Source organism: Actinia tenebrosa, unplaced genomic scaffold (assembly GCF_029948245.1).
Source record: "Actinia tenebrosa isolate PJP-AT-01 unplaced genomic scaffold, QUT_ActTen_1.0 PGA_scaffold11__36_contigs__length_13525064, whole genome shotgun sequence".
In the NCBI taxonomy this organism is placed as follows: Eukaryota; Metazoa; Cnidaria; class Anthozoa; order Actiniaria; family Actiniidae; genus Actinia; species Actinia tenebrosa.
The window spans coordinates 4,179,324-4,200,636 of NW_028292571.1; the positions used below are offsets into that span (position 1 = coordinate 4,179,324).

The 21,313-nt window shown below is 38.9% G+C and overlaps 2 protein-coding genes across 11 annotated transcripts in view; both read right to left on the reverse strand.

Annotated features, from left to right (window-relative positions):
* Positions 1-1,076: 1,076 nt before the first annotated feature.
* On the reverse strand, positions 1,077-2,448 carry LOC116302952 (protein HEXIM1-like). Its single transcript, XM_031712381.2, has one exon. The coding sequence runs from the start codon at positions 2,298-2,300 to the stop codon at positions 1,338-1,340; it is 963 nt and encodes a 320-aa protein (XP_031568241.1). The 5' UTR covers positions 2,301-2,448; the 3' UTR covers positions 1,077-1,337.
* A 1,832-nt stretch (positions 2,449-4,280) lies between these two features.
* Positions 4,281-21,313, reverse strand: part of LOC116302944 (coiled-coil domain-containing protein CG32809) — a 40,300-nt gene continuing 23,267 nt past the window's right edge. For 9 of the 10 annotated variants that reach the window (XM_031712364.2, XM_031712363.2, XM_031712367.2 and 6 more), the window contains 13 exons: positions 20,447-20,567; positions 19,520-19,715; positions 18,557-18,925; positions 17,565-17,839; positions 16,507-16,784; positions 11,122-11,308; positions 10,419-10,515; positions 9,783-9,913; positions 8,691-8,766; positions 8,236-8,319; positions 7,882-7,942; positions 7,317-7,388; positions 4,281-6,719 (listed from right to left, as the gene is read on the reverse strand). In XM_031712364.2, coding sequence (XP_031568224.1) covers positions 6,663-6,719; positions 7,317-7,388; positions 7,882-7,942; positions 8,236-8,319; positions 8,691-8,766; positions 9,783-9,913; positions 10,419-10,515; positions 11,122-11,308; positions 16,507-16,784; positions 17,565-17,839; positions 18,557-18,925; positions 19,520-19,715; positions 20,447-20,567 — 2,004 coding nt within the window. In that variant the 3' untranslated portion in view covers positions 4,281-6,662. The remainder of the gene's footprint in view (positions 6,720-7,316; positions 7,389-7,881; positions 7,943-8,235; positions 8,320-8,690; positions 8,767-9,782; positions 9,914-10,418; positions 10,516-11,121; positions 11,309-16,506; positions 16,785-17,564; positions 17,840-18,556; positions 18,926-19,519; positions 19,716-20,446; positions 20,568-21,313) is intronic. The other variant, XM_031712369.2, reaches the window with a different exon arrangement.

Below are 21,313 nucleotides of genomic sequence, written 5' to 3' on the forward strand. Positions count from 1 at the left end.
CGGGCATTAGTTGTGTTCTAAATTTTGTGCCTTATACTTTGTTGAAACTTTTAGACATCTAGACAATATGTGAATATGATATAAAGAAAATACCAAGGATAGACTTACGATTAGTATTAGTTTACAAATCGAAGGGTATGTCAAAAAATAAATAGATCGAAAAATCATGTTACAGCAATGTTAAGTATCCTAAAAAACACAATGATGAAGTCAAATTACTGCAGTTGCTTTGACTTAAAACAAAATCTTCACAGGTTTTCAAAATATATCAAACTTAATTTTAACTTAGTGGCATTGACCTTTTATTGAAACATCATATGCCTATAGAATGTCAGTCCTAGGGATGCAGTCTCATTTATGGATCTTATGGGAGGAGGGTGAGAAAATATGTAGGTTACTAAAGCCTTGCAATATGGCACTGAATTTTTCCAAGTTTTGCTAATCAGAGGAAAGTTGAGGAAAACAGTAACCAATTTTACCACCCATCCACCTTTTCTCGTAAGTAATTATCAGTTTATAAAAGGAAGTTCTTGATACTGGGTCGATCAATTACTACTAGTACTTTTATATGATATAGTAAATAAAACCTATTCAATGCCCTGGTTTTTAAATGACAAAGGAATCAAATATGTTGATTTATATTAATATTCTTCTTTGATTGTCAAATTGAAAAACTAAAGTTAATGAAAAAACTTTTTGGAAAACATTAGCAATTGATCCAGTAATTTAGATTGTTAGATAAGAATCTAGTAATGGAAATTGCAAATCGTTCAGGCGTACGACCTCAGTTCTTAAGGGTCACATGTCATAGACGTCACAAGATGGACAACGTAATAACAATAATAGAAGACCAAGGATGCCATGTACAAATACTCGATAAAAAATCTGTGAAGAGAAGTACCATTCTTCAACCGACGTTTTCATCAACGATTTCTGGACATAAACTTAGGATTTTTCTAGTTTTTTAGCACCAAGTGTTTCAATTTTCACCAGACTTTTGGCGCGTATGCTCGACAGCAGAACTCAAGCGTCTACTTTGAAGCCAGTTTATAAATTCATAGACAACAATGAACGTATTAGCGATAAGGTTTTTTATTTAGACGATACCTATGGCTTTCATCTTTGTTAGTATCTATTCTTGTAGAATAAATAGGACAAGGAAAAGCTATAAGTTACTAAAACGTACGTACGCGATCGGGCATAGAAATACTACGTGTGATCAAGGATTTACTACACACAGATTTACCTACGCAAGTTCTATCATCTCTAAAATGAGACCGAGTGAAGATATTATTCTATTTACAATATAAGAATCTATATTCTAATAGGTTTAGCTGTTATTCACTCGTACAGACAGCGGGTTGTACAGTTTTTGAATGCTGAAGTTTCTCGTTTTCAGTCTTTAGTCTGTTGAGTTCAGTACGTAAGGTTCGTATAAGATCTTCGCTAGAATTACTGCTACTACTACTATCGTCCGTATTAAGATTATCACCATTAAATCTGTAAGGAAGGTCCTCTAAAGATGAATCCCTTAATCTGTCTTGGTTGTCCAAAGCACCAACTTCACGTAACTTTCTTTCTAATGCTTCTACTCGTTCTTCTAGCGACATACACTCGCGAACGAGTTCATCCTTTTTCATGGAGTATAAACTCTCCGCATGACACTGCTCATACGCCTCTGTAAAATCCTTTTGAAAGAACTCTTGTTCATAAATCTCATCCTCTGGAGATTCATTATAGTCTCCTAATTCCGGATCGTCAAAGGATTGTGAATCAAGTCTTCTTCGTTCGGTTGATCGCGAGTCGCAATCATCGTCTTCAGCTTCCCCGTCCGACTGCATATGTGCGTGGTTTCCTATGTCTGGTTCTTCTTGATCATGTTCGTCCATCAAAAACTGCGTAGTATTATATGGAGCATTGGGTCTTCCCTTCTCGTGTGTGTACTTCTCTCTCACCTTATTAGCTTTCTTTGCATCCAGCTCGAGTCTTGCTTTTTTCTCGTCCCAAGTCATCTTCGAGTAAGGTTTGTATTTTTTCCGATTTTTGCGCGAGCCCCTCCGATGTTTTTTCTGAATCCGCATAGGTTTAACTTCAGAAATATCTGCATTTCCAGCAGCAGCACTTGTAGTATCAACCTTTTTATCTTGTATTTTAACTTCTATGTCCTTCTCTGCCATTTCCGAACCACTCGGACCACTAGTTCTCTCGTCGTCTCCTTCATGCCCATCTGGCTCCATATCGTCTCCTTGGGTTTCCATATCTATTACCGCTCTTCCAGCCGCTTCTAAACCGTTCTTCATCGAAATACTCTTAAATTTAAGAGATAATAACTATCCCAAGCCCCTGATGGGCTAAATCAGAAGAAAAACAACCTAAAATATTAAACTAAGTTTAGTTTAAAGTCAAAGCTTTTCCCCTACTACAACCTGCTCGTTCAACTGAAATATGTGGAGCTTCGTCTTGCTTCTTCTACTCGATGGTGTCATTACTTACACCACGTGACCTATAAACACGACACCTGATTGGTTATCTTCCCAAAGTCAGCCAATCAACAGAAGCCTGACGAGGCAGTAAGGAATAGACTGGGAGTGGTGCAGGGGAGGGGAGGGGAGGGGGAAGGGTCGACAATCCAGTGTGGTGCAGGTACATATTATTGTCATTTGAAACAGCCACCTGAAAGTGGCTTAAAGTTATCAAATGTGTATTAAAAATAGCACAAAAACAACACATGTAAATACAGTTGTTTTCTGAAGTGGTAACATTAATATAAGGATTTAATTTTTTTAGAATAATTCGCTGATGCAGACGTACTCGAGCGATATAAAACCGAAAGATAAGATCCAAAACAAACATACCAATTTTGTACATAGACGTTGTTTTTTTCAAAGACCATAGCGGAAATTGAAATACAAAAACAAAAAATTAATTCAAAAATATATCTCACAAATTTGAACTGGGCTTCCCCAGCAAATTTTGAGGTAATTGAGTATATTTGAGTGTTTTGTCTTTACGTTCGTCAATACACCCATCATTTCTTTATATCCCTTCAATACTGTCAGTCGTTTTATTTATAGCTTAGTAATAATAGGACTTTTTTAATATATATTTACAGCTAGTTTAGAGAGAGTATTGATCTTTTATAATGTTGCCCATTGACAAATATGATTTTTCATGCATCAAATGAAAACTTCTCGGTCATTACACTTAGCGGAAGAACGGAGCTGAAGGAAACGCTTCATGAAACACTTGGTTCCAGTCGTTGTCTAGATTCAATTCATAATTACACTGATTTACTATAAAAATATAAAAATGCTTTGTCCCTTTTAATTCCCATTTTCAGTTGTTTTTCTCTTTTCATTTCTTTCCTTTTCCCTCGCAATTTTCAAACCATGAATGTAGATATATTGTTATCGGAGACAGATTTTGTCTCTACGATAAGTATTTACGTTGTTCATTGGGCCCATTGTTTACAACATGTCGAACATGTAGTGACACATGAATTTCGAGTCACATGACTCCCATGCATCAGTGCTGATTTGCAACGCATGCTGGGAAATTGAAGGTTGTTGTTACCATTACGTTTTGTATCAATTCTACTACAGCTAAACACAGTACATATTTAAAAATCTCGTACAACCTTTAACATTATGAGTACGGTTTCCCTATTTCGATATCATTGGAATTAGACTTTTCGTTTCAGTTTCATACACAGTAATATATCTTCTCAAGCGTTACCGGTACGTATTCTCAAGCTGGGAACAACATGTGGTCGGAAATGGAAATTAAAATACTAGCCCCAAATATATTAGGGATTTTTGGGTGCTGATCATTTATTTGTTTGGTCGTGAAACTTCAACTTGTATTTCTCTTTAACAAACAAACAAACAAAATTAAACGAAAAACAACAAAGCTGCAGGAAATCAACAAGCAAAGAACCACAGTGCAGTTATACAGACTGGAGAGGAACGTATCAGGGAGGAGGAAGAAACGAATAAAAAAAGACAGAAAAAATATTAGAAGAGAGAAACAGCGTTAAAGGGAGAAAAGAATTTAATTAACTTCTTAATCATTTTTTCGTTTGCTTGCGGAAGGAAAAACTGCTGAAAAAGTTGGTTAGGGAGAAAAATGACAAAAATAGGGAAGGACAATATTTAAATGCCTGTCCCTCTTGGCTTTATTTATTTTATTTTGAAAGGGGGGGGGGGGGGGGGGAGGAAGTGAATAAAAATTTTTTAAACAACAAGTATTACACCAAACAACTATTTCACCCTACACCTCTCACTTGTTACAGATAATTATTTTATTCTAATATTTTAAAAGCTATTTTAACACTGTACATCCAAAGCATAGAAATGCATTCTTATCTTTGCATACAATTCTTTAGTTTTATCTACTGGAAATGATATAATGAACCCAAATTTGAAATAAAATTTAGATTTCGAAGTAATGCAGCTATAAAAATGAAAATTTACACCTTCTGAGACAACGGCCCCAACCCAAGTTTGGAATACCTGTGGACTTTTCCTCTAGACTTCAAGGTAGACTGGTAACGAATTCGACGCATGGAATTCTGGGGCTGATTATTAGGAGCCTTCGTTTTCTTGCAGTAATCTGATTCAGACCCACAATTCTGTGCGAGGTGACTACGATACCAGTTTTCCTTGATGTCAGAGACAAGTTAGCCATTGTCAACGAGGAACATGGGAAATACATTTATTTTCATCATTCAATGCATACGAGCTAGAAATGAAAGCAAATGATGGAAAGAAATCGGTTATTAGAAAAGAATTTCAAGCGTTGCACCGATAAATCCAAAAAGGATTATTATATACTAAGGAACAGCATTGATTGCCTCCATGTTCGTTTTCACTCTTTTGCTCTCGCAACCTTTTTCATTCGCATTAGAACCTCTATTAACCGACCACCTATAAAGTGACAAACCTCTATTAACCGACCACCTATAAAGTGACAAGCCTCTATTAGCGGCCTGTTGCCAAAGTCCCAAAAGGACGCTTTATTGCACTAGTCCATATCAATAAACCCCTTACTAAGCGGCAACCTCCTATTCATTAACCAACTTGGCACGTTTAATAGAAGTTCTGCTTTAGCTGAATCCCGGCCTCGAACTTCGATACTTTTTGGCAGGGCGCCAATTAGGTACCTAATTAACACCCTGCTCTTTGGATATTTGACCAGCTTTACTAAAATGAGTTCAAACCATACTAAACATTCCAGTAAAATAATTCAATACTAATGACTCTTCGAAAAATCTAAAATACATGTGAAAACAATACTTTCTACTAATTAAAATCTTCATAATAAAATATTTCAATGCAAACTGCTTATGCAACTCGAAAAACTCAATCAGCAGTTGTAGTTAATATTTTGAGGATAATCAAAACTTTTTACTAATTATAGCTTTTTCACTTTGTTTTTGGATCTCTTTGGTATAATGTTCAGCAGAATTGTTTTCAAAAATAATCTTGATAAAAGTAGAAGGATGGCACTCAGGAGTTCATGACATCACAGTAACAAAGACTTCATTATGAAATATTTTGCCCCCCACCCTCAGCCCAAACACCAGGTTTGGGTGGGGCATTTTCACCCCAAATTTGTTTTTAAAGTGAAAGGATGTATGTATCACTTGCAATAAGATTAACGGGGCGATATATCATTCTTAAAACATGGAAAAAGGGTCAAAACCTTTGAAATATCGCGATTGAAAATGGTTCAGTGCGAGAAAATTAGTCTCTACAGAGGTAGGAAAAATATAAAAATGTTGCAAAAACGTCTTCAATTTACAGGAAATGTTTAGAATTCGAGTTTTAAAATGTCCCTGACATGGAAAACTATTAATATGATTATGTTAAAATAGCCAAGTTTTATGATAAAATATAAGGAATTATTATAAAAAGAAGATAAAATTTAAAACTATGAATCATCAAGCTAACAAATCAAGATAATTTTAGTTGGTAAAAGACGAAGGATAAAAAACTAATTGAGAAGCGTTTTACCTCAGTGAAGGCGGTTTACCAATCAGACATCACCTCAGTTAAATATGGCGCTTTCTGGTCTGTCATTGGTCAAACAACACCATAAAATCGATGCACGCCGGTCATAAGATAGAACTCAAGCTAGACCACGATGCATCTTGTCCATCGAGCAGAACAAGCCCTCTTGGAAGTGATAGGAGCTGTCACGCAAGTTGTCACGAAATCTTTTTCCAATTTTTCAGCTCAACCCCTAAAAAGAAAGCTCCTACAGAAAGAGGCGAAACGCTTCTCAAAATAGCTCAAATTTTTTTAAGACGAGGAGAAGATTCATAACATGTTAGTTACTTGATAGAAATTGTGGATGTATACACGATAGAAATGAGTTACGAAGAATGAAAGTCTAAAGTAGAGCGGATTACTTGTTGAACTCCATACTCGTGGCAAAGTGTCTTGTCCTCCTCATTGTATTGTATCTCATCTTCCATTTATTTCTTGTAGCTTTGCAGTAGTTTCCTTTGCAGTAGCTTTCTTTGCAGTAGCTTCCTGTCATCCCATACACTACTGACCTTCTGTTAAGGTTATTAGTCATTTACAGATGAAGAGGCTAGTTTGCTTCTCCTGCTTTTTTATCGCTTTTTTTCTCTGTTGTGGGTGTGGGAGATGAGGTGTTCAGTTCACTTCATCACAGAATCTTACACGTGGACGATTCGACTTGATTCTCGGATCCTAAATGAAGCAACAATAAATGAAATTAAAAAAAAAAAAAAAATCAAAAACAAATTAGGATAAGTTGTCCTCAGCCTTTCTAGCCTCCCCCCATCACCATTTTAAAACGTTATACGCTTCCCTGCGAGCAGAGGTTTCCCCCCTTCTGATTCGTAGGGCTGAACGCCAGGCTGGTAGAGGGGAGGGGAGGGGAACAAACAGAGGGCAGAAAAAGACTTCTGCTAACAGGGTGGTAGTTCTTCGTCGTCCCTGTTGAATACGGGGTCGTTTACATAAGGTAGGGTGACCTTTTACCATGAGAAACAAAGCTTTTGTTATCTTTTTGCCAAGTGGGACAACAAAAACAACAGAAATAAGTCAGGTATCTTGGCCCTTCATTCATGTTAACAGCACTCTAAAAGCGAAAAACTAAACGATTCTCATTTGTGGGTGTGGTCGTCTTTTGCGGCAGCCTCTTTCAGCATGAAAATCTTTCATATTATAAAACTCAAAGACCTCTCTAGGATATCCTCAGTGATAATGAGTCAATATTTTTCACAAGACCTTGGAATACGGCTATTTTTCGAAAGGGGTACAAGTAAGTTTTTAGTAACTTACCTCTTGTACACTGGATGGTTTTGAATGGAGATGTGACGATCTTATACTGTCTATAAGATCTTTATCTACTTCCTGAAATGGGGGAAACGAAAGTAAGGTTAGTATGAACCTGGTGTTAGGTTGTGCAATGTTGTGTGGTGTGCTGGGGTATGGTAGGGTGTGGAATGGTAATGGCTTGTTACGATGTGGCATAATAAGTTGAGGGTTAGGCTAGGTTGCTAGGGTGAGGGTATTGTGGCATTGAGTGTTGTTGATGTTTGAAATATTTATGAAGCGCGAATATGATTAAATGAGTATTACTGTACTTTGTGTTGAGGTGAAGAGAGGTGAGGTGTGTAACCTCACCCTGAAGCACTTGAATGCAAAGCTACGCTGGAAAGAATCTATTTTTTCCCAGTCGACATGGCTGCCGCGTGATAAAGGTCCATGATATGTTGTGCTGTGTTGAAATAAAGTGGTGTAAGAGCCAGGGTGTTGTGTCGTGATATGATGTGATGAGGTGTGTTACGCTATGGTTTGGTCGGGTGAAGTGTGTTATGCCACAATATCGTTTGTCTCTACTCACATCAAGAGAGCTAAAGGATATCTGACTTTCACTTTTCATCTGTTCCTGAGCTGACATTAACCTGTGGATTGAATATAGTATGCATCAGTATCGATATCATATAGAGCTGATTACATAAAATATGACTGTCAAACGGCACGGCACGGCAAATGTATGCGGTAAAGAGTTTACGACATTCCTTTACAGTGCACTGACTCAGCTTTTAAAACTGTTTGGACATAGTATCGTCACATTCACGGCACGACACAACACACATTTAGCGTGAATTTCTTACAGTCACAAAAAAAAAAAATGAGTAGGAGTTACTTTGAAAGACAAATCTATGAGTAATTCACATTTTCTCTCATAACTTACTTCTGTAAGGTAAACAAAGTCCCAGTCACGTGTTTACATCTACTGACGAGATTGTCCAGTTTTGAAGGCTCCTCCTTCAGGAATCTACAGACAAAGACAACAACAACCTTGAAAACTTAGGTAGTTACATATTTTACTTAGGTTTAATATCTCAACTTGTACTTCTCTTTTAAAGGGGCTCTTGGATGAAAACGTCTCAATTTTTGAAAGTTCGAATAATTGAAGTATTTGAGGTTAATATGACTCAATTATGATTATGAAAACCAGATTAGTGAACATTTTCGCCTGGGAGCCACTTGCTGTTGAGAAATTTTGGTTTAAAAGCAAAAAGAACAATATTTGTCAACAGAATAAAATAATTTGTTTCTCCTCCAAATAATTTCTTCACCCTCAATACAAAAGCCTAATTAATATTGTCTTGGTAGAGCTTTATAATGAAGACAAATATGGCTTACTTGTCTCCTTGTACAATAACGTCTAACTCCGACGCCATTACCATCTTCATACTGTCGTGAATTTCAGTAAATTGACCTGAAAAATAGACAAATTATGTCACGCTGGTTCCTCGTCGTCTCGTTTCGAAGTGGTCTTAGGCGGTTGTCATGGTTACGATATTCATGTATCGCATCAGCTGCCGTGAAGACGAGACACATTTCCTGTCCATGTGGTGCTGATGAGATGTATGACACGTACGTCAATAATCGATTGCTATAGCAACAAATTACCTTTAATACATTTTTTTTCTTCAGAAATTTAAAAGTGATTTTAAAGTGACTATCTAATATTCAAATTCTTATGGATGACTGAATGACTGAATGAATGACTGAATGACTGAATGAATGACTGAATGAATGACTGAATGAATGACTGAATGAATGACTGAATGAATGAATGAATGACTGAATGACTGACTGAATGAATGACTGAATGAATGACTGAATGACTGAATGAATGACTGACTGACTGAATGAATGACTGAATGACTGACTGAATGAATGACTGACTGAATGACTGACTGAATGAATAAATGAATGAATAAATGAATGAATAAATGACTGACTGACTGACTGAATGAATGAATGACCAAAATAACTGAATGACTGAATGAAGGAATGAATGAATGACTGAATGAATGACTGAATGAATGAAAAATGAACGAATAAATGAATGAATAAATGAATGAGACTGACTGACTGAATGACTGAATGAAGGAATGAAGGAAAGAAAAAATAAATGAATCAATGAATGAATGAATGAAAGAAAAATGAAATGTTGAAAGAATGAAATATAGTTTATTTCAGACAATCATACTAATAACCCAGTGGCTCTCTAAAATGATATGGATATTGTGAAGCCTGTGATTCCAAGACAAGACAAGGTCTGTGTACATTCATTTACAATCCAGAGGTGCTGCAGTTAGTTGTTGATTCAAATGAAAAAGCACGTTCAAACATACTTGACCAAATTTTTAGTCTGACATATCTTTTTTTTTTCTTTTTCAAAGAGTGATGAGTGGAAAAGGTAAATGAAGATGCCTATTGACTTACTTCTGAGGTCTGCTATTTGTCTGCTGATCAGCGCCAGCTGGCTGTTCATGCTATCTACTTCCACAGGGTTCCCAATTGTTCTTTTCTGGATTACATCCAGCCTTACCATCTCGACCTCGCTTTCAAGTTCACTGTTAAAATAAAATAAAAAGATTTTAAGACTGGATCTGCTAAGTGTTTTTCAAAAGAAACACTCTTTAGTTGGCTCAATCAAACCTAGTCCCTTTGGTAACACTTAAGGCAAATGTCACAAAAAAATTAATTCTGGCAATGTGAGTGTTACCAGTAGCGTAGTCACGCCCCCCCCACCCCCTAAAAAAGGTTTTACTGAGTCTGTAAATAGGGTGGGAAAGTCTAAAGATGTAGCGCACACACGTGTAAATTGGCGGGAAAATGGTACATCTCCCCTATGATCGAGACCTTGCTACATCCCTGAGTGTCAACGAATGACCTGTCATGCCAACTCTCACATCTACGTTTTTATGGGTAACGTTGATTTTAAAATAACAATAATAAGCTGGGACCAATGTACGTGTGTGTATTGGTGGGAAAATGGTACATCCCCCTATGATTGAGTGTCACTGAACGACCTGTGTTGATTTTGACACAACAATAAGCTGGGACCAATGTACTGACCTTATTGTTCTGTTGATCTCATTCTTGGCTTTGATGTACTTCATCTCATCTTCATGAACTTTATTTCTAGCTTTGCGTTGAGGGGAATCCTCAACAGCTGTAAGATAAATACACTTCTTGTTAGTACCATGGGAAAGTAGAATGAAGTAAATATCCATCAACAAAAAGCAACGAAAACAAGCTGTATGACTGTCTCCACAAAAAAATGTTTCACAAAATCTGAAAATGCCCTTAATTTCCCATTAAATTATTCAGTGTTAGAATAGCATCATAACCGTGTTGTGCCTTTTCTTATTAATGTGCAATATGCTGCACAACTTCAAGGTTACATTTAATAATATGAAGACAAACAAACAACCATTTATAAATTCAAACCAAATTTTCCTCGCAAAATATTGGTTTTTTTTGCTTCTCAAATTATAGATTGGTTATTGGATCAATCATTCCTCTCTTGCTGTTTTTTTGGTTCTGCAATGGCTTTTAGTTTAGACAGTCCATTTCTATTCCCTGTACACTAACCCTGCAAAATCCCTGGTTACAGCCTGAACCATACATACATTTTATCAAACCCTTAAACAACCTAAGATGATCTAACTTGGGGCACATCTAACCCATAGATTGAATTAGAATATAGTGTGTTAGGTTCTGCAGAGGGAGAAAAACTGGGGAACTAGGAGATGAACTCTAAATGAACAAAACTCACCTGTACTAAGTTTCTGCATGCTTAACAGGATCTGATCTTTGGCATTTCTCATCATATCTTCAAAGGACTTGGCCTGATAGCTATGAATGTGTTTCAATTGACCAAGTTGAGCTTTCAGGATTTGAATGTCACTCCTCAGATCATTGGCTTTGGACTTTAGCTTTGATTTATCAATCACATGACCACTCTATTGGACAGTCAAGAAAACAGAAGAATTTTAAAGAATGAGTAAATAGTAAGTACCAAGTTTGGCACAAAAGAAAAAGTGCAAGCACAAATACAATTACATTTCTAAATGTAGGCCCAAGATTCTTTGGAAAAAAGTTGGTCATCATGGGCAGTTCTGGATCTTTTTTGTTGATGCAAGGCACTTGATGAAGACAATAAAACAATAGCCAAGGATAATCTATTTGGAGCTAAACAATAACACCCTGTGTGGTGTATTTTCTAAATAATAATCAACTACACTAAACCATGTGCTTTGATGCTCGTCTCTTTATTACACACATGCGCACTCGCACGCTTGCAAACCTAACAGGGGTGGGGTGGGTAAATCCACCAACACTACATCTCCTTTTTTTTAAAACATGAGTTCACACATGGTTGAGCAAAACAACAATAAACTAAGATGCCCAAAGTCTTTAACTGTCATAACATTTAAACATCATAAGCTTTAGCAAGCTCACAGTCAGACAAAAGTTATAGGCCCAACATAGCCCAGTACATAGTCATCAAACCTTGCAGGTAGCATCCTTGCACGAGTAGGTCGAGTAGCTTGAAGGTTAGGATTGCAGGGTTGACCCGGATGGTCAACCTGGCTGGCTTGGGTAGGTGACATTCCTACTGCTGTGGTCGCCTTGAAAGTTCCTCCAGGAGGTTGATCATCAAAGCAGGGGTCAATCTCATCAAGCTCTGAGGTTATGGTCCTGGGTTCAGGCACATTTTCTCTGCTGCCGTAGAATTTCTTTAAATGGGTGACATTCCTGTGATACTGAGATCTTCCATCACCAATGAGAACGCTGTTTCCTTGCTTCTGAATCACTGTGAATGGTGATGGTTTGAATGGTGTAGATAGCTTGTTCTGTCTCTCCTGTTTGACCAGCACTTGATCACCCTCCTGGATCTGACTGTCTTGTGCTCTCCTCTTGGCATCTGCGTACTGTTTCCCCTTCTCTTTCCATTCACTGTCTCTATCTCTCACCTCATAGTCCCAACTGGTTTCAGTCAGTTGGGGTAGTTTTGTGCGAATGTTCCGCCCATATAGAAGCTGTGAAGGGCTTATTCCTGTTGTGCTGTGTGGTGTGCTACGGTGCATTATCAGAAACTTGTTCATCTCTCCTCTCCAGTCTCTTCGTTCCACTTGAGCAATGCGTAACCTCTTCAGGATACTGCGATTCTGACGCTCAACTTCTCCATTGGCCTGGGGCCAGAGAGGAGTGGTTCTCCTATGTTCAATGCCATTCTCACGCAAATACTCCTCGAACTGCTCACTTACAAACTGTGTTCCATTGTCTGTTCTTAATGACAGTGGTAGGCCATGAGTAACAAATGCTTGGTCCAGGAGTGATATGATCTTCTCGGAAGTTATGGATTTGGTGAAATCTATCTCAAAGAATCTACTGTAGTAATCCACCACGACAAACAGGTAGTCACCAGAGGGTAATGGACCCAACAGGTCAGCAGCTAAGTGCTCCCACGGAGCAGAGGGCAACTCAGTGCGGGTCATGGGCTCGGGTTTGTGAGGTTGGCTAACCAACTGACACCCATAACATTCTTTGCAGTGCTTTTCAACTTCCTTGTCTAGTCCCGGCCACCAGACCTTAGACCTGAGTCGTTGCTTCATGGCTACAATACCTGGGTGGCCTTCATGGGCTAGCTCTAGTACTTGACCTCGGAGTTGTTTGGGCACTACAATCCTTGCTCCTCTCAACACAAGTTGACCAACCGCTCCTAACTCATTCCGCACTGGCAGGTACTCTTTAAATTTGATGTCATCCCATCTTCCATTAAGCAGGCACTCCCTGATGCACATCAACTCTGGATCATGTTCTGACACTCTTTCCATCTCGCGTGTGGTCAAGGCACATGGGGTCGCCTCCCGAGCTACAAACCTAATATAATGTTCGGTGGTATCATCTGAGCCAGTAACTGATGATGGGGACAGAAGTTGTGACAGTGAATCAGCGATGTTGCTTGGGCCAGGGATGTACTTAACAGTGTATGTATAGGGCTGCAGTCTTAGGAGCCATCTCTCAATCCTTGCACAGGTCTTTGACTTTGGTGTAAAAATACACTCTAGTGGCTTGTGGTCTGTCCACAGTTCAAAATCAGCACCAAAGATGTAGGCATGGAACCTCTCGCATGACCAGACTATGGCCAAGGCCTCTTTCTCCGTCTGTGAATATCTCTTCTCAGTGTCACTTAAACTGCGGCTGGCATAACTAATTACTCTGAGTTCTCCTGCTTGTTCCTGTACCAGAACAGCTCCCAATCCGACCGGACTGGCATCTGCAATCACTTTGGTGGGTGCACTTTGGTCAAAGTATCCCAGGGTCTCTGCATTGGTGAGTCTCCTCTTCAACTCCTTGAATGCTCTACTCTGCTCTGGACCCCATTGAAATGGCTCTTGTGTCTTTGTAAGTTTTCTCAAGGGTGCAGAGATGGTAGCTAGGTCTGGGATGAACCGTGCAGTGAAGTTCACCAGTCCTAGGAAACTCCGTACTTCTGCGGCATTTGTAGGCTCTCTAGCCTCAGCAACTGCTCTCACCTTTTCATCTGCTGGTCCAATTCCTCTTTCTGACAATACATGACCCAGGAATTCTATCTTTGGCATTTTGAATTGACACTTGGCACGGTTGAATGTTAATCCCCTTTCTGCTAGCACTTTAACTACCTCTGCGACTCTTCTATCTTGCTCCTCTTCTGTTGATGCATGCACAATGACATCATCAATAATATTCTGAGCACCATCACATCCTTGCAGGACTTGCTGGAGAACTCTCTGATACATTTCCGGGGCACAGCTGATCCCAAACATGAGGCGTTTGTAGCGGTATAGGCCTTGGTGGGTTGAGAATGTAGTAATATCCCTCGATTGTGGAGCTAACTCAATTTGATGGTAGGCTGACTTAAGATCCAATTTACTAAACACTTTGCTTTGTGTCATGTCTTGGATGACTTCATCAATGGTAGGTATAGGGTACCTCTCGCGCTTCACAGCCATGTTTGCCTGCCGCATATCAACACAGAGTCTGATATCCCCTGTGGATTTTGTAACAACTACTACTGGGGATACCCAGGAACTTGGACCCTCAACCCTCTCTATGATATCAAGTTCCACTAGCTCATCAAGCTTTTGGCTCAGTTTATCCCGCAGGTGGTAGGGTACTCGACGCATTATCTGGGCCACTGGTGTGACCTCTGGGTCTATGGGGATCTTTAGTTGGAAATCCTTCAACTTTCCAATACCTTCACAACAATTTGGATGTTTATCCAGAATACTAGACTGTCCCTGGGACCCATCTAAAGACATGTTAAGAGCATTGATTTCTGGTCCCAGCTTTAACACTCCAAGCAATATTGCTGTATCCCGACCAAGGAGTGCTGGACCCTCTTCTTCAATCACAATGAAGTCAACACCACTTGCAAGTCTTTTCCCGATGGACACTTGGGCTGTAAACTTCCCAGCAACCTTCAGAGGTTCTTTACTCCCATATGGAAAGAGGTTCTGTGGACTACGGGTGGAGGTACATTGAATCTTGCTATCTTTCAGGTGTTCCCACAACTTCCTGTCAACAACATTACAACTAGCACCAGAGTCAATGATCATTTCAATTGGTATTCCTCCCACTTGAACCATTACTCGACCATTAACTGTACCATCGGAGCTACCATGAATACTAAATGCATATTTATCTTTACCTGGTCCTTGGTCATCATCATCATATTCAACTTGCCTTACATGTTGTCTCCCACCTTAGTTTCGCTCACTTGGCTGGGTGCTACACACTCTCTCGAAATGTCCAGTTCCTTGGCACTTCCTGCACTGCTTACCAATAGCTGGGCATTTAGGGTCTTTGGACCTGTGTCCTTCACGTCCACACGAGAAGCAGGTGATCTGACCCTTTCTTCCATCTCTCCTTTGGTCCCGCTGTACATAGTTTGTCTCAACAGTCACCTTATTGACTTCCTCTGATTTCCCTTCTATAGCACGGGCTTGCCTCTCTGACTGTTCCATAGCTCGAGCAATCTCTTTTAACTGTGCGAGGGTCAATCCTCGGCCCTTTTGGAGTAGCTTCAAACGAAGATTGTGCGATGAGCACTTGCTAATGACTTGATCCCTTATTTGCTCGTCCACTGCTGTATTTTCTCCGAATTCGCAGGTTTGGGCCTTCTGTCGCAGTCTGGTGATAAACTGATCCACAGTTTCATTAGGAAGTTGACTCATTTCGCGAAAACAAAGTCTCTCGTACGGCACGTTTGCCTGAGGTTTGAAGTAATTATTCAATGCTCTAGTCGCTAGAGTATAAACACTCACTTCATCATTCGTTTCCTCCGTCAAGGTGAAATAAATATCCTGTACATTCATTCCAGCAGTGTGTAGAAGTAGTGCTTTCTTCTGTTCCGGGTCAGCGACTCCCTTGCCCGTAGCAAACAGCTCAAATGCACGTAGCCATCTTTGCCATCGGGCAACAAGACCAGCCGAGTCCGTGCAATCAAATGGCTCCAAGCCACCTAATTCAGATAAAAATCTGGCCATGTTGTCTTAAAACGATCAATCTATATCTAAGATTATCTTTGTGGTGATCCTCGTCGCCAAATGTGGTGTATTTTCTAAATAATAATCAACTACACTAAACCATGTGCTTTGATGCTCGTCTCTTTATTACACACATGCGCACTCACACGCTTGCAAACCTAACAGCGGTGGGGTGGGTAAATCCACCAACACTACACCCTGCAAAACAAAAACCCTAACCTAGAATATAATAAAGCTTGCTATACCAAGAAAGACCCCCAGATTTTTCTCCTTCACAGTTATAAAACAGCTGTAAATGAAAATTAATAGAAGTAGATAATTGAACATGCATCATATCCACCAACACTTCCCATACAATTTTATTGGATGCAAGATATAGTTCCACTGGATTATTCAACTTTGTACCTTACAGTGACAAACATGTGTTTATACAGTTTACTGATGCATGGAAAGTGGTCAATAAGACAAAAACAATTTTCATCTCCTTATAGCACAAAATTCATATTGCAACTATTTCTTCCTTCACCAAGATTTTAACCCCCCCTCCCCCCCCCAAAGAAAATTAACATGAGCCTCTTGACTGCCTTAACAACTATACAGTAATGTTAAATCTATGAAGAGCCTACCTCATACGTAACATGAACAGGTGATCCCCTAGACACAGCAGAAAAATTCTCTAATCTTGTGGTTGCAACTGGTGTAGACTCCACATTATTGCTCCAGACAGTCTTCTTGGTTGCAGATGATGATGGTAGGGGTAGAGTGCCATACTGTTGGCTGATGTTCCGTTTTGGTGTGTCTCTCTGTAAGGTCTGGCTGTATTTTATAGATGTTTCTCGAGACACATTCTTGCTGGATGCTCTGGGGGGTGGGGTGGGGAGGTGGTGTGCTGGCTTTGGCTTGACTATGAGTAAACATAATCATATTAAACTAAGTGTAATGATTGTATAAAATAACCAAAAGTGCAATTATAAGAGTGCCTTCAACTAACAGCAGCAGCAACAACAACATTACCATATTGTAATTTTTCAAAATTTAAAGATACCAGAAGTCTTTTTATAAAGTGCGTGGCTGTACGATTTTTAACCCCAAAGGAGGTGTCGAAATTCAACATTTTTAAACCTTTCAAGAAATGCAGCGAACTTGCCCAATGCTTTACCTCCTCCCCCTGGATTGCAAAACCTTATAATACCTTAGCTAAATAGGTCTGTCATGAGAATCTAATGGATTTAAGTGCAGTTGCTCTTATCAAAGTAGCAAATAGACCCTTTTCAAGTTCCAAATTACCCCTGTGTTCCTTGATTACAGACTCATTTACTCAGGCTTAGCCTTGCATCAGTGTTTAAATATTCACAAATACCGACAGTAAAGTAAAAAATACACACAACTTCTACAATACAAACACTTTGAAATTCAACGAACCTTGACTGGAACATGTGAATATTCTACACAAAATCAAGGCTAACCCTGTGTAAATGAGTCTGTAATCAAGAAACACAGTGGTAATTTGGAACTCGAAAAGGGTCTATTGTGCTTATTCGCATTTCTCACAGGAAGATTGAACGATCGTGAGAACATGGATAAGTGCATAATACTAAAGAGAAAAAAAGAATATTGCATAAAAGACAAGAGGAGGAGAGAAGAGAAGTGCAGAGAGATACGTATATGATGTTAAAGGGTGTACCTTCAGGGGGTGTTGGTGGGGTGTCAGACATGGACTCAGCACCGGAATCACTCCTCAAGCGTGACCTATACATGTAGCTAGGGCTTAAAATCCCTACAGAATGTTGGACGCCATTACCTTCTGGGGGACCATGCTCTGCCATGCTGCTTTGGGAGCTTGAAGCACTGTCATTTCTGACAGGTAGGCTATCAAGGCTTTCGGTTTTTGTTAGGGCTTCTTGTAACATTGAAGTAAGAGTGTCAAGCTGGTCCTCAACTGCCTGGTCTTTGCTTGCTCTGCATATCAAATATCAAATTTAAAGTTTTTGAACACTTGTAATTTATATAATTGAATTTGAAAGTGCCCCAGTAGAACTTATTCCTTGTTGTGCAAAGTTTTCCCATTTCAGACCAGATGTCATTCAAAATCTTGAGAATAAGATTCGTTGTCTATTTTGTATCCATATTCATGCTTCTTCTAATGCATAATCTCTAAACAAAGAAATTATATTTTTGGGAATGAAACATGGTCTTGGGAAATTGCACCAGGATCAGTGGCAGATCTAGGGGAGGGTTTTGGGGGTTGCAACCCTCCCTATGAAAGCCATCGTGATTTATCATTATTATTATTTTTTCATGACAACACCAACAGCATCGTGAGTTTTATTAAAACAGGGGTGCCGAACACATTTCACTCGCTTTTTTTCTATACTCCGTGTGTGGGACCTGAAACAACCATGTTCGTCTGCAGCAAATAATCATTGTCATAAGACCTACTTCAGTTTGGGAACCCTGTGTTACTTTCCCGCCAAACAAGTACCTCAATCAATGCTACAACCCCCCCCCCCTCCCTTTAAAAAAATCCTGGATCCGCCCCTGAAGATGAATTAGGTTTATCATAGTCTTCTCCATACTGGTCTGCAATATATTTTTCTATTTTAGTCCCTCCTCCCCTATAAGGGTGCTCTGCAATCCTTGCATTACACATCTATTTTATCAATAGGCATCACTTACCTTCTTTTTTCAGGAGACAGTTGTGCGCCAAGACCAGGGAGTGGCACCTTCTTCTTGTCCATCAAACTACCCTGTGAAACAGCTGTCCGTGTGACTGACTGCGGATTACCCTCAACAGTATGGGTCTCGGTGACAGTTGTTTTCCACTGGAAACTACCTTGACCATTTTGCATGGGGTCTGTTGGCATCACATGGCTGTGGTTTGGTAAAGGTGTACTAGTAATATACTGTTTCTGGACATGGACTGCTGATGATGGAGCATTATACGTCACAGATGCACTGGTAACAGGCTTGGATACAGGGCCATTTTGGATAGGCTTAGGAGGAGCAGAGTCTAAGATCTTCAGGTGAGTTTTGTTTGATAAATCACTAAAAAATAATCCAACGAATAAAAAAATAAAATTTGATATAAAAATCCCATTCACTCACAAATGTGTTTAAATTCAAGTGTCTGAAATGAAGTTTGGAGAAAGCCATATTGATTATTTTAAGGTGTGCCTAGCCACCCAGTTAACCCTCTGGGTCTGCCCTCAAATCCGCTCTTCATTTACCATTACTTAGAAGAGATAGCTAGCTAAAAACTAGTGTGAGTTGCGTCGGTGTTTCTAATGAAACAGTAATGATAAAAGGGTAAATTATACACCGTGAAAAGATGAAAAAACTTACTGACAAACTAAAATGAATTCGAGATTTTTTCAACTCGATTTGCATCTCTTCAAGTCAAGGTTTATGAGTTAAATACAATAGAGGGGTAGACTGGCCACTGTTTTTCATTAAGAGTTTATTTATAAAAGCCGGATGAAAAAACTTACTGACATTTCAGACGCTAGTCCTTCGTCAGACGTCCCTAGTCAGACGTCCCTAGTCAGATGAAGGACTAGCGTCTGAAACGTCAGTATGGTGTATAATTTACCTTTTTATCATTACTTTTTCCATGACTTAGTCAAATATTGAACAACTCACCCAACATCCTCCAGTTCATAAAAGATTCCACATGAAGGATCCTTGATGTAGATGGTCTTTCTGTTGTTATTGTGTTCTCTTTTGAATTTTTCAGTGAAAGTGTTTTCAAACAGACTGTGAACTTGGTCTACTTTATTCAAATTGGTTGGAATCATGGCCCGTCTTATTTCATCGCCCAACTGTAGGTAGATAACTCCTAAGGATATAAGGGAGAAATATTACATACATATTGTGACACCCCCTCTTACTGCGGTTTTTGATATTCCGCAAACTCGGTAGTTGCGAGCTGCATGCTGAAATTTGATTTTTTGCTGTCGTCGATCAAAATTGATCAGTTGGTACCTTTTAAGTTCTTGACTGGCGGCAGTGAAAAACCAATTTCACAATAAGCTGTTGAAATGTTGGAGTTCACAGAATATTGAAAACTGCTCTAAGTATATGCCTAGCACTCTATCATGAACATAAGAATGTACCAGATTACTCACTCCTTTGCAGGTCATATACATGTCACAAAAACATAGGCACCAAAAAATTTCAAAACTTCATATCAAGTCAAATATATTTAGTATTGACTCTGGAAAATTGTACAGAACATGAAGTTTGGGTCAGAAAAGTCAACCATTAGGTTTTATAGAGGATGTTTGCATGATAGTGTCATTGACCTTTACTACCAACCCTCCCTTGCACACTTTCTTTTGTTCAGTTCATTAGCACCAATTGTCTTAATATTCTCATGAGAAAATACAAATTTAAATAAGAAAGAAAATTTGTGAAGCATCTTGGTAGTGGGAGTCAAATGACGCCATCATGCAACAACCTATTTAGGAGAAAAGTTTTGACAAAAAAATCAAAAATATATTTTATCTCTAATAATCACTATCAGTGTTAAAAATGCATGGATTAATGCATCTTAGGCTGCATATATACCTGGTGTATTGAGTGGTTGTGGTGCATCTTCTTTCCGTGGGAGGGTAGGGTAAGCTCCTGGTTGTTCCAGAAGTCTGTCATAACGAATTTGTTTTGGTGAGGAAGGGGATGGTGGTCCTTTCTGAAAAATCAAGAATAGCATGAAAATGAATTTTTTTGATGGTCTTCCACTAAGATAACCACTTTTCATTCCTCTGAAAAAACCAACATGCTCAATTCCAATTTGATTATTGAATTAGCCATGACCAGACTTCAATCAGCCAAGAGAATGTTTTGATTAAATTTCAAGGTGAAAGATTTTCTTCCTATGGTTTTTTCTTAGAAACAATGAAAGTTAAATAAATCAATCTTTAATAAATGAAATTAGCATAACCAATCATTGGTGTTGAACAAAAGACGACTTTCACTTACAGGTCACGTGACCCTACCTCCCTTAGGACGAGCAGTTGTGTGAAAACGAACTTTAGAAATGAAAAGAGCAGCTCAACTTTAGTAAGGAGGTGAAGTTTCAGCTCATAATGTTGACTATAGGATAAATGGCATAAAAAATAAAATAGAACATTTTACAAGGATTTGTGTGGGAAAAGTGTTGGCTGGCAACCTCTTGCCATCCAGCGTATTTTCCCACACAAATCCTTATAATAAATTAAAATATATTTAATCCTATGAAATATTAGATTTTCTATTTATTCCATTTCTCCTTTTTGCTCGTCATGAGCTAAAACTCCCCCACCCTACTAATCTTTTCATTCTGGATGTCCATTTTGACACAGCTGCTCTTTTTAAGGGAGGTAAGGGTCACATGACCTGTTATAGTGCAATTCGTCTATTAAAGTATGAATGTAAACTATTTCCTGAGTTGAATTG